At 38.8% G+C, this 13,888-nt stretch overlaps 2 protein-coding genes across 2 annotated transcripts; one reads left to right on the top strand and one right to left on the bottom strand.

Annotated features, from left to right (window-relative positions):
- The first annotated feature begins 216 nt into the window (after positions 1 to 216).
- Positions 217 to 2,510, top strand: LOC139744892 (ciliary microtubule associated protein 1A-like). The gene is made up of 4 exons (XM_071655302.1): positions 217 to 429; positions 885 to 995; positions 1,577 to 1,690; positions 2,029 to 2,510. Exons 1-4 carry the CDS (start codon positions 306 to 308, stop codon positions 2,508 to 2,510), a joined length of 831 nt encoding a protein of 276 aa, XP_071511403.1. The 5' UTR covers positions 217 to 305.
- Positions 2,511 to 7,413: 4,903 nt separating this feature from the next.
- LOC139744891 (cyclin-dependent kinases regulatory subunit-like) lies at positions 7,414 to 13,688 on the bottom strand. Its single transcript, XM_071655301.1, has 3 exons — positions 13,534 to 13,688; positions 10,421 to 10,545; positions 7,414 to 8,083 (listed from the first exon to the last, which is right to left on the bottom strand). The coding sequence occupies exons 1-3, from the start codon at positions 13,590 to 13,592 to the stop codon at positions 8,022 to 8,024; spliced, it is 246 nt and encodes an 81-aa protein (XP_071511402.1). The 5' UTR covers positions 13,593 to 13,688; the 3' UTR covers positions 7,414 to 8,021.
- Between the last annotated feature and the right edge of the window lie 200 nt (positions 13,689 to 13,888).

Here is a 13,888-nt window from a genome sequence, read left to right as displayed (position 1 = left end):
CTTTTGTCGTAAGTGGCAGCATATAGTACTGGGGCGCCATCATGTGCTGGGTATCAAATATGTTCCGCGTCGATAGCAACGAACAGCTGATCTGATGCGAAGCGTGTGTTTACACTGTTTGTTGTGGAGCTCGGCGTTGTCTCTCACGACGACGGACACGTACACAAAAGCACGACACGCCTCGCTCGCCTCTCGACCCTACCGACTGACCGACACTTCGTCAGTGTTTTGACGGAACTCAGCGGGATAATACGTGACAGAAATTTCTCTCCTCTGAAACAAGAGATCTGCTGCAATCAAACATCATGTCGCAAAAGGAAAAGACGAAACAAAGGAAAGTTTCCATGAGCGATTCTCCATACGCTCAACCACTTTCAGCCAAGTCGAAAAAAGAAGCAGAAAAGCCGATCATTGCTGCTCGTGAACGTGGTAAGTTTGTCATCAGAAATGCATTTAGAAGTTAGATCCACGTTTTCTAGACCGATGGTATCTGTCTCTTCACGGTGGGCTTCTTATATCTGACGTGTCGTTGGGACATCTAAATCTATGGTCTCCAAGCACCGACACCTAGTCTAGAACTCTAGACCACTGTCTATGCATATTTTATTTTTTATTTTTTAGACACTACTAGTATTAGTATTATCAACCCCAATTCATAGCAACAAACTTAATCTTTAGTGTCCTCCTCAGTTGTCCTGCACTAGTGCTACAATGTACATGTACATTTTGTATGCTTCCCTTGTGTTTTGCATGCTACGCAGTATGTGCCATATTTTGTTCTACAGTTAGGGCTTAGACTCTAAGCCCTAATTTCATTTCATTTGCACCAAATATTATAAACGTATACATGACCAAGTATATAATTCATTGTTTGTCTGTCATAGGTCCTGGACCAGGAAGATATGGGCTTCCCTCAACCTGTGGCTACATCAAACATGACTTCAGCAAGCATATGAAGCCAGCTCATTCCTTTGGACATCGACTGGAAAACTCAAGTAAGTGAAAGAAAACTTCTGTCTGTCTGCCTCTCTCTCTCTCTCTCTCTCTCTGTGACAGATTCCAACCTTAGTACAATAACTGCGAAAATATGATAACAGTAACAATGTTGTATATTCACATTTGGACTTGGTCTTCATATTCCACTTGAGTCAGCATTGTCTACCCAGTGCAGTCTACAGTTATATATCTTGTTGGCAATCATGTCTGAATGTATCCCAAATCTAACTTGGAAATGGATGAGACCTTGTATCATTTCAAGGCAATATCAAACTCATTCAATCCTTTTCTTCATCACTTATGTATGCTTTTCCTGACACATATCAGTTGCCCACTCAATCTCCTACTACGAGCAGCAAAGAGTTGAATGCAATGCAAACGTTATATCCACAACCACAACTGTTCACCTGTTATAACATAAGTGGCAATTGCTTAACATCATGAGATAAACGGTATTAATCCTATTAAATGATATTCATGGTTTCTATGACACATTAGTGTGATGTATACTGACATCCTTGCATAAAATAGATATGAAGTCCGAGAGCTTGATTGCATACTCTTTTCTTTTCTCCTACAGTGTTCCGCAAAGATTTCAGCCCTGGTCCTGGATACTTCATCAACGCTGAAATCACAAGGGTTGGGAAAGATGGTACCCCAGCATATTCAATCTTAGGAAGGCAAAAAGATCCGAGTAAGTATAGTTGAATCATTGTTTTATGTATCATAGTAATCTTATCTTTTAATTGTTTAATTTCACTCGCTTGATTACCTTTGCCTCATGTTGCTTTAATACAATTAAACAAAGTGCACACAAAAAACACCCTAGATGATTATCAATTTTTTATTTATTATTTTTTTTTTTTGGGGGGGGGGAGGAGGGGTATATATGTATCACTAATTTCAAATCTTAGCAAATAATTATGTCCTTGAGTACTTCTGATGGATATATGTGCAGTTTGCAGATAACACTTTGTACCACTCTTGCCCAGATGTATTGATAAGTGTTTTTACCTCAAACTTTTCTTACAGACACCTTCATCACACCATCACCATATGCATATTCCCCGGAGAAGGTCCATCCTCAAGGTGAAAGGCATGCTCCTGTATACTCCATGGGGGCGAGGACTCGCTTCAGGAAGCGTGACCAAGCACCAGCACCAAACAACTACACCGTGCCAGTCCTAATCGGCAGCAACATCCCCAATAAGTACTCAAGTGCAAGCTATTCCATGACTGGCCGACCACATGTAGGCAGTTACCTGGAGGATCATGCAAAGTGCCCAGGGCCAGGCAGCCACGATGCTGTCCATCCCGACTACACAAGAGTCAAGAAGCCGAGCTACTCCATGCTTGGTCGCCATGAACTGTCCAACGATTCACATCTGAAACCCGGCCCCGGTGCCCACAGCCCAGAGAAAGTGTCTGTCAACAAGCGCAAATACCCCAGCCACTCTTTGGGAATCAGGCATTCAGAGTTTGTGTGTCCATTGATTGTAGAGGTGAAGGATTGAATAAACTCTACAAAGATGCTGCTCTTGCAAGACTTTAAAAGGAATCCATTTTACTGCTGTCACAACAAATGTGAGCAATGCTTGCTCAACGCAACGTCTCAAGTAGTAAGACAAGTGGTTAGCACATTTTGGAGGCAAGTGTACTGAAATGTGTCACTGAATTGAGGCATAATGATGAACAAACACCTTTGCATTACTATTGGAATTGCACTGTTTTTGTTATCACTCCTTAATTTTATATTGTCATCTGAGCTTCCTTATGCCTGTTTAAACAACAGCTTTGCTGCACAGACAAATTTGATCTCGCCTCTGGGAAGTTATCATTGCCAATACAAACTACCTGGTATGCAAATGTCCCATTGCATTTTGCGAATAAAGACTGACAAAGTAAAGCTCAATCTCACCTTCTAGTTTCATGCAGGGTTTGATATGGTGTCACTGTGTTTCTGACACTTATCTTGTGTGCTTTATACTTTACATGGGACTGTAGAGCTTGCAACAGATGAGTTAACTGCTTTATTTGTAACTTATTTCTGTCACTTCCGTCCATAGATTGTCCCACTTCTGGAAGAGGGTGCTTATATTTGTGCTTGCTATTGGTTAATTTGCAATGGCTCTTTCATGGCAGTATGAGAGATTAACTAGATGTGCAGTACTTTTTGCCGTTTCAAATTGGGAAGACCAGTAGGTGCATGTACGTAGTGATTTTATAGAGATACAATATATCACAATGAAAAAAAAATAGGTACATACATGTACATTGAATTGAAATTTATGAACTTTGTAATTGTGCAGATCAATAATTGTGTACACATCAGTCATTGAGATCATGTTGAGAAATTAATATTCTTTGCATCAATTGCAATCATATTCAATATCTAGTGTGTATAATACCATGTACTATGCAATACCAATGTATCTATTGTCATGTGTCTTTTTGTGTGCAAGACTTTGCCATATTTGTGTATATATACGGTCGGCTTCTGCTGCAAATATGCTTTTATAATCATTAAAATGAAACTGAAACTGAACAAATTGTATCCATTATTTTTCATATTTGTTTTGTGTGACTTGCCTTTTATTGCACTGCTGCATATTTATAAAACAGGCATGTTCAATTATAAGGGCTTTTTACAGTGTACATAGTTTGTATGATAGTTCCAGTTAATGTCTTGACAATAAGAAGGGAAAGAATTGCCTGTGAACTTTATTGTTGGTGTTGTGGCAACTAATCATACAATTTACAATGATTGCAAATAGGCCCCACATGTGTTTGAGCTTACTGAAAGCAAAAACAAAACAGCACCAACTCATAAAAAATGTGTGTCTATATGTGTAAAGTGTACAAAGTTGCAAGTTGATTGGTCATGCACATGCCCACACACACACACACACACACACGACTAATATGCTTACATCACAGTCATCCATCATAACTCTTTCTTTAGCAATGTAGGAAATGATACATGTACATGTATACATGTACAGTGTATTTGACATTACGTGGACTTGAAAACCTTTGCAAGGAACATGCAAAAAACTTAACGAGATAATTCAACCATATCTTTCTCATGCAGTGGTGACAAGTATTACATATGTTACTAATCATTAGGCTGTGTGCAGATAGGATGTGCATTGTTGTGTATAACCTTTGATAATTGCTGTATGTTTGTACAGCTGTATAGAGTACTGAGGCATGGCATTATAGCCATTCATCGCCATGGAAAGTGGTACACTGTTAAAATGTGAACACAACAGTTGCTAACAATGCTCATACAATGTACCTGCATGGTTCCAACCCACTGCTAGATGTCTTGTGCTAGGATATATTTTGTTTTGAACCACCACCAAGCTACATGTACAAGGGTTGCAAACATATGGCAAAAAACTGTGACATCATCACTTCGGTACTCTATTGGGGAGGTAACCTGCACAGTGTACAATGTACATGTAGATTGTACACGTACAACCCTCTTATCACGTGACATAGTGCCCATTCTCTGAATAAAGTGTATGAACATGTAGTGTAACAGTACTCTAGCGGCGAGCCCATTCATAAAACACAGCAAACACACTGTGGGAAGTACACATGAAGCAATAGCAGTAAACCTGTTTTCTCTTTTCACAATGAAAATAATCTTGGGATTTTAATTTGTAACATTTGACACTGTGCATATTTTTCTTCATGAAAAAAATAATGTGACAAATTTTGTGGCTCATTTCACCTTTCATATCAACATGAACCTAGTATATATTTACAAATCCATCCATACACCAAAATCACAAGTTTTACACTTTGACTACCACAAACATTGACAAAGTTAGTAGAAGCAATACAAAGCATAACAACGATGTGCAAGCATATAGACCAAGTACATGTGTACATGTACACATATTCAAGGCTCTGCAGTGGCATGGTACACGGAAAAAAAAAGTTGATGTAGTTTTGAAAATGAAATTAATATACAGTAACAAAGGAAGAAATCCTGAGATTAATTCAGAGATTATTCAGACTTGATAACCTTGTCACAGTGCTCTAAAGGGAGAGGTGATCTCAACACAGCATCACACACTTTCCCTTTCTTTTAAAGAATGCATTGTTCAGTGCCCATGTGAAGGCAACATGTGGAGAAACTAATGACATACTGTAAAACGAGGAATTTTCGCGTGCACTTTAATTTCGCGAGCGCCAAGATTCGCAAAATTAAAATGCACACGAAATTCCTTGTTTACACTATGCATTGAACGCCAGTGGCACTTCGCTAAAATCTCATGCCACGAAAAAGGCTGTCGGCTCCAATTCGGGAAAAATTCATGCCGCGAATATAATTTATCATGTTTTACAGTAATCAAATTGTGGACACTCCACTGCAACACAATAATCCACACTCTGGCACCCCTCTCATTACTTTCAGAGGACATGTTTATGCTTTCTGCAACTTTGTCTACTGCATGGACATCAGTGCAGTAATACATGTCATAAATACGTACAGCTTGTTAAGTACTGGTACATTCACTGCTTGGTCGTTTATATAATACTATAGTGTCTTCCTGTTTCTACATGTAAGTTGAGATTTACTATACGCAAGATGCCTGTGAAAATATTGGCTACTAATCGTTTTGACAAAGACATTGCATTAAATGTTCATTATGTAATAATCTATAAATCCAAACTTTATTTCTGCTCTTTATGGCTAAGCTGAAAGTACAGCTATACTTAAAATGATTGAATCTTGCTTTTATGGCATTAAACACTGATGCTACATGTAACACCAATAAACTTGTGCCGGTATGTCTGTGATTGGGAACATACAATGTACTTTTACTATTCATGAAATTTGTTTCTGGGTTGTTTGTTGATCAATAGGTATTGGTCATCTGATTATGAAATGTAAGTCTGTGGGATATTTGGTCATAAACTCCAGACCTTTGGAAACAAAGTGTTCTCTAACATGATCATGAAATAAAGCAGATACATAGTATACTTACATGTAGCTAATTACTTTTAAAGGCAGGAAGAAAAGGGCATTACCTCTTGATTTTACAGATATTTTCATGAACTGATTTCCTCAAATGAAGAATACAAACTTCAGTGCAACAAATGAAAAAACAGAAGAAGAAAAAAATGTGGTCCTTCACATATAGAACTGTAACCACTGTTGTACTATTACGTTACTATTCAATGTCAATATGTACAGTAAATGTTTCTATTATTAACAATAAATACACAAGCATGCAGCAGAGTTCAATGAATGCACATGCAATGTGAAACTACACTACAAATATGTCTCCTGGCTTGGAGCAACTTAAAAAAAAAAATAATAATAAACTTGTCAGGATTCACAAACGGTACCCATATTTTTGCACCAGGGGTCATGAACTACAAATTGTACATTAACAATGAAGAGAATCTGTTCTGCACAGGGAGTATAGCTACAGGTTTTTCTTTTTTTTTGCTGCTACTCTCCATGAATAAAATCATATACTACAATGTATGCTATGATCATAATACTGAATACTACTCTTTGTACATATCAAGTATTAAAACAATCTTATTAACAGAGAATTACATCAAAAGAGAAAATCTCTAGCTACCCTCTCCACAGAACAATTTCCTTCAGTGTTAATGTATAATTTGTAGTTCATGTCCCCTGGTCCAAACATAGAGATCATGTATACAATCTTATTCACACAGAGTTACAGCAAAAAAGAAAACCACTGAAACTGCAGTCGTATCTTCTTCAGGAGCACTAAGATATTATACTTACATCTTAATCTTCTTCTGCATGCAATGCAGCTGCAACTTTTAATTTGTTTCATTTCCAAATAAACGTTTATTTCAGTTTGTGTCTGGCAAACTAAAACAACAAAACAAAACAAACAACCAAACAGGAACCCAATTTGGGATTGAAAATTATCACTGAAGAGCCACATTGCAATTTTGCAGTCCTGTATGAAAATGCATTTTGAATCCAAGTTTGCAACCAAATTGTAAAAATTATTCATACATTGAAAAAAAAAAAAAGAATCCAAGTTATAATCATCACAAACACAGGAAACTCAGCATAAAAGACACATTTCAGGCTTATCAAACGAAAAGAAGTGGAAAATAGGAGCGAAGTAAACATATATGGTGGGATTAGACTAGTTTGCCTGTATGATGTTCAAAGAGTCATAAACTTTTACTGTCCACTTACAGCTGACTTTTCTTTACACTTTAATGACTGCAGAACTCCTGTGTGCAATACAGCCTGACATGCAAATGGCATATTTTAATCTTCATAAATCACCTACATGTAGCACAACATTCTCCTTATATTGGTTTTCCTGTTGAAACATGTTTCATATTCACTTTACTTTGTGACTGGTGGCACATCGGGAGAAACTAAATTTCTATATATCATCCTGAATACAAGAGAACAGTCAGAGGTACACGAGTATCAATAGGAAACAAATTCATACTAACCGTCAATAGCACCCAAATATGATTGATTAGTTAGCAATCGCAGAAAGCCTGTGATACAAATCAGAACAAAGAGAGGGTGCATGTGGAGGAGGGGTGGATAGTAAGAGAAAATGAATGGATCTTTCCAGCACATGCAAGAAAATACCCTTTGTGAAAGAAGAAAGAGAGCAGTTGAGGGCTTTGTTCAAGTTTCTCCTTGTGACTTTGCTAGTACATCTAATGTCTTCCGTGAGTGCAACTGAATAGAAGACATAAGAGGCTCTAGCAATGTATCAAACATTATGAATATACACTACAAGGCAATTTACCAAAGAAATCAGTCATATGTACAAACTAGCTGCAATGAGTCTGCAGTCCCGCTCATTTTGACAGAACTTGAAAAAAGAGGCAGCCATGTCTTGGAATTGCTGAGGTGTGGCGAATGTGGTATCCAAACACAATACGAAGCACAAATTGTTCCTTCTTTTCACCCAGTTCATTACTTATTGATGCTTTCATACAAGTCGTAACACTGGTTGGTGAGGTGGATTTAAGACAGAGTAGCATCACTTGTTATGGTCTCCAAGTGGCTTTGTGAGTGGTCGCCTGAAGAGTAGAATGTGAGGCTCTGTTCAAAGAGTACAAGCAAACAACAAAATAGATTTAATTAGTAAGAACATTGTTGCTGGTCACAAATGATTAAAACATGAACCAAACAAATATCAAACAAAAATGTAGGATCATACAATTGTATTCTAACAGGAAAACAGATGTTGTTCAAATTATACATTATGCATAGCAGTTTTACTTAAACTGTATAAGTGTAGCACTGTGTTTCACACACTAGTCATTTCATATGATTTTAATGGCATTCTTATTTAAAGAACAGGAATGTTATTGTCAATTCATAAAGGAGAATGGAACCTCAAAACAGCTTCTTCTTTCTTTTCTACAGCCTAGTACCGTAATAAAGCATTTCATTCCCCTGCTCTCTGAAATTAAGTTAAGGAATTTGCTTACTGTAGACAGTTGTTGCAAGATAGGGCAAGCCCTCAGTAAGCTCTGTGTTGTTGTTGTTGGTTTTTTTTTTTCGTTTGTGTGTGTGTGTGTGTGTGTGTGTGTGTGAGCTTTTTGTGAACAAAGCATGCACAGAATTTGAATACATTACTTACCAAAACGGTCTAATGAGTTAAATGGAGCAATACTACTGTAGAACGTGTCAGCGAAGTTTAAAAGGTTACAGCAGGGCTGCACACTAATTCTTTTTTTTTTCTGCTTGTCTGACTAGTCCCTGTTGGATCAGTAGATACTAAGTTGTTGTTTTTTTCTCCCTCATTTTTCACTGGTCAAAACCTAAAGTTTACAGGTCCTGTTCTTTTCTTTGACTGGCCCCGACAATGTCATCATGTTTTTTAAACTGTTGTGTCAGACCAGTAAATTTGGCAATTCCTGATAAGATATCAAAAGTTAATGGCCAGACAGTGACTTTTACAAGTCTGGGACTGTCAGACTGGTGTCAGTGTTGACCGCTGGTTATGGATTTTTCAGGTTTTGTAGCAGCTACACATGTATCGCTGGATGAGACGACTACTACAGTTTGAGATATCACTACAAACGCTACAAAGAAAATGTGAAGAGAATTCCCCAATACGTGTATTTCATATTTTATGAAAAATGCACATTCCCTTGACTTGTGGCGACAAGGGAAATATTATTCCCCCTGCTTTCTGAAAGAGGTATATTAATTGTACACTCTAAGTCCAGTGCTCTTTCGTCATACTAGAAAACTGGAAATTTTATGTTGAATTTTCTTTATAAAATATTGTTGGCCATACATGATGTCACAGTGTCGTAGCCTTCTCATTCAGTTGGAGTAAATACATTGTAGTAATAATACAGCTATAGCCGCACTAAAACTATAAAAATTAATGATTTTTAAATGGATTGTTCAATTTTCCTCAAACATCAGTGATGTGATCTACATAGTGTATTCATATTGCTGCATTCCCTCAATAGACTGATTTACTGACACTTTAAAATTGATGGATATTTCTTCCATCCTGACATACACGTTGTAGTAACAAGCTATTCTGTTAACCTGTAACACTTTTCAATACAATTGTACTTTGACTCCAGTTTTCATGCATTAGTTCTTGCTACATGAACATCGAGCAAACCTCAGGGCAAGCTTTCGGGTTGCATAAGCAGATCTAGAGGGGGGCACCCAGGCACGTCCCTTTTTTTTTTTAACAAAAAAAAATATAAAAAGAAAAGAAAATGAAAGAGGGTGCAGACACCCCTCCCCCCCCCCTTTTATTTATTTTTTCTTTCTTGTAAGTAAGCCCATGAATTCCCAAAGTGGCATGAGGAACAGACAAATTGTGTGCTGAAGCGTTTTTTTTTTTTTCTTGTCAGCCGATGAAACCCGGAAGTGGCACCAGAAATATTCTTAGTGCCCCCTTTTTTTTGAATTCCTGGATCTGCCCCTGGTTTGCCAATAAGAATCATTGTCAGAAAGGCATGCATAAAATTTGAATCATACATGTGAAATATTGGTAAACCAGCCTGTTCTGTATATTTGGGCCTCATTCTCCAATATATTCAAATATCAAAAACATGATTTGTTGAAGTATAGAAAGGATCAGATTTTTCATATTTTGAAAATGAAATCAAGGGACCATGATTAATATTTTTATGTATGGTAGCCCTTGCAGTCTTGTAGGTTGTACTGTGTGTGTGCACATTAATCTCACATTTTGATAAGATCTCTTCACTCAAGCAGTTTATATTGCTGAAAATGATTTTGTGTTAATGGAGGATCTGAAAATAAGAATATGCCATACTTTCCCTTTCTGAAAATCATAATATTACAGTGCAACCAAAGAGGCTATTACAGAGGTACATTATGTAAGTGGCAAAGAATAACAATCTTTTAGAATCTGATCAGAACTGATTTTCTGCTTACCTGGACTATGGCACATATAGTGAACCCATCCTTGACTCTGCTGGACTCCTATTTGTCTCCATTCTGTCTCCGTCATGAGATGACTTGGTACCAGCTTTGCTATATCTTTGGGCAGCATTACATGTCTGTACACACAAGGGGGAAAAAAAAGTACAACATGGCCAACTGTTAAGAAATAACTTGTACAGCGCAAGTAAAAGAAAATTTTGTTTTCGTTGATTCATTACTACACCATAAAATGAAAAAGATTTTAATTCGAAAGAAAAGGTGTACTTTTTCTTTCGAAAAAGGGGCTGACTAGGGCCTCATACAGTAAGACCAACAGTTACTCATCTTTTAGAATAGTCATGGGAGTAAAAGTCCTTTTGATGAGACCAAGTACTCTACTTGCCTCAGCAGCAACTTTGTGTCATAACACAATATAACAAGAGTGAAATTGAGTTAAGGAGAAAAATACACTCCAAGACCCTTTTCTTCTTTGACCATTTCAATAATCTCGAGATTATTATTCTCATCATCTACTGTAAAAGTGGAAAGTTTCGCGCATTTCGCGCAACCAGAAACTACCGTGAAAATAAAAGCACGCGAATATTTTTGCTAGCCATATGTTCCTGTGCGTGATGTCTTGATTCCGCGGAATTAAAAACACGCGAAACTCTTCTTACCAGCCCAAGCGCGAAAAATGGTGCATTTATAACATGACATTTTCATTATTGAATTTGAGCTGCCATATTTTCGGGACCAGTCCTCAGGTTTGTGGATATTGCTGCAAACTACAATCATTGTAACTGCATACAAGTATATCACCAGGATCACAAATGTTAATGGACTATCAGCATTTGGCATCAACATTGTTTGCAAACAGTCTCACACAACAAGAGGCCACCAAACAAGAGTCCGGATGCAGACTCATTGTTCTAGGATACAGCCACATGTGTGTGGCTGCAGCCAGATGGTAGGCACACGTGTGTGGCTGTGGAACTGGAAGTTTCATACTGTATCACTGCCTTGAAAGGAATACATGTACAATACTTGTAGTCTTTGTGCTGATACTGTTGAGGCGATCACTTCAAATCTACGACTTTAACAAAGGGATATGTTAGGACCCTAAACAGTACCATGGTAAATTAAATAAACTCAATGACCAGATGACCACTGGAAACAGAAGCATAAATGCCATAATAAATTCAACTTTAGTCCCTGGCCCTGGCCTGTTTATTTTTTCACAAGTTCTGTGAATGTCAAATGTCTAAATCCAGAACAGCAGATTGCATAAATTGACCAGTCCACCCTGTGGAGTGTGGATCGGGTCTTCGTCACCATGATTACATAGGACATTTCAGGCTCAGGACTGGATCTGTTAGAAGGCCAGCTCCAACACAAACAGTTAACGCTATCCACCACCCATAATTCAACCACACAACACCGTCCCAAATTTGCCCGTGTACATGTCGAACCCTTAACAGAAAAATTCATTCACAATATTACGAAGTTAAATTTAGCGCTCAAACAACTTACTAGAAGCCTTTAGTACTTTAGTCAATAAATGAAAGTGTACAGATATAGTGATTGTATATTTAACTTCGTAATATTGTGAATGAGCATTTGGCTTGCCATAGACATCGTGCGGTCATTTTTCAAACGAAGGCGATGATGAATTGGGGAGCGTTGCAAAGAAGTGATGGAAACTACCAGAAAACGGGAGGAAACAGTGGAAGAGGCGAGTCAAAATGCTTACTGATGATAATCCTGTAGGTATATATTTTTTCCAGATTGGTTTGGAAACCAAGCTGGAAAAAATAAGATTTTATGCGGGGGGGGGGGGGGGGGGGGGGGGGGGGGGGGGGGGGGGGGGTACTGGGTCGAAGTTGAAACCATCGAAACCATCTCAATTCCGCCCACGATTCCGCCGCCCGCTTACCGTTTGGGCGCTTTCTCTGGAATCATCCCGCGACGCGACCATCACGCATCCAGCACATACCAGTCTGGTATGTGCTGGATGCGTGATGTGATGCGACGTACGTCGCAGTCGCGGGATGATTCCAGAAAAAGCGCCCAAACGGCGGAATCGTGGGCGGAATTGACGAAGAAAGTGAACTCGTCATACCTACAAAGTGATTATTTTGCTAACAAACTGGAGTATGTCATCTACCCACCTACTCTATCAGTGTGGAATAGTAATTTGGAATATATGGACAAGATCAGGTTAGTACTGTACTGATTTAATTTTTCTCGTTACGAATTTGTGTAAAAAGATGTCAGACTTCAGCTTCACGAGGATGATTCGTGCGCGGAGAGGTGAGAGCCGCAGAAAAAAGCATCGAAAATATTTAGTCGGATCAGGCCGCTAGGTGCGGCAGTCTTGCATTGTGCGAACGCGCTGGCGCCCGTGTTTTGATGGGCGCTCTGCATTGGTTAATTAAAACTCGATTTTTGAAAAAAAAAACAGACAGGATTTTTTCTTCTTTTCATCATGGATAGTGGACATGTGTGTGTAACAAAAAATCACCGTGCAAAGTTGCGACAATTTGTACGTCAGATGTGAGATGAATAAGAAGTGAATGGGGGGCCTCATGAGGCGTTCCCCGGGGGGCCTCATGAGGCGGGGGGAGGTCCTCATGAGGAGGGACCATCCTCGTACGCGGGGGCGGTCCTCATGAGCGGGTTTCCCGGACTGAACTATACACAGCCCAGTCGCTGTACATACGTCGCGACATACCTATGTACAGCGACTGGGCTGTGTATAGGATAGTTAGCAGTTCTCCTGACTTGACCTGTTTGTGTTACAAGGGAGGAATTCAAGCAAACTGAAAGAAGAAGAAGATAGACCTAGATTCTAGAGTCTACGTGCATAATATAGAGAAAACAGTTCTTACATTAACTGATACTTCATTATCTACAGTAAAAGACCCCCTACTTCAGTACTTGTAATGAATTAACTGATTAGGCCTTATAATGAAATTGTTCAGACTGTAAACGCCTGCCTTTACTTTTTTAGACCTTCTCACTTCACGTTGCGCCTGCGGCGGTGCAGCATGCAGTGCAGTGCCAGTGGGGTCGTATAATTTACGTTAGTGTGACTAGTGAGTGAATTCTCCACGGTTTCGACTTACCTATACTCGTATTTGTCGTCAAAATATTTGTCTGAATAGTAAATATTTTTGGCACCCATTGTTGAAAAGTACTAAATACTGCAATTGCTTCCTTAAATGAGCTTGAGGGACGACAGAGAGAACAGGCAAGAAGATGACCAACGCCAACGTCAAAGGGTAAGTACGTCCGTCTGCACTGCGAGAGAGTTTCAATTTAAAATACAGGATACAGCACATCCTGCACTGTGCTACGTGTGCTAGGTGAGTGTCGTATGCACACAGCACAAAAATCGCCTTTCGAACCACCCGCTGCACAAATTGATTGGACGGAAATGTATCACGTGACTTAAAACCCCCAGCTCGATTGTGCATATAT

This window comes from Diadema antillarum, unplaced genomic scaffold (genome assembly GCF_040938485.1).
Source record: "Diadema antillarum isolate AM-2024a unplaced genomic scaffold, OU_Dant_1.0 seq00001217_RagTag, whole genome shotgun sequence".
Classification (NCBI taxonomy): domain Eukaryota; kingdom Metazoa; phylum Echinodermata; class Echinoidea; order Diadematoida; family Diadematidae; genus Diadema; species Diadema antillarum.
Note: the sequence above shows the minus strand (reverse complement) of the source record. Positions and strands in the feature narration are given on the sequence as shown.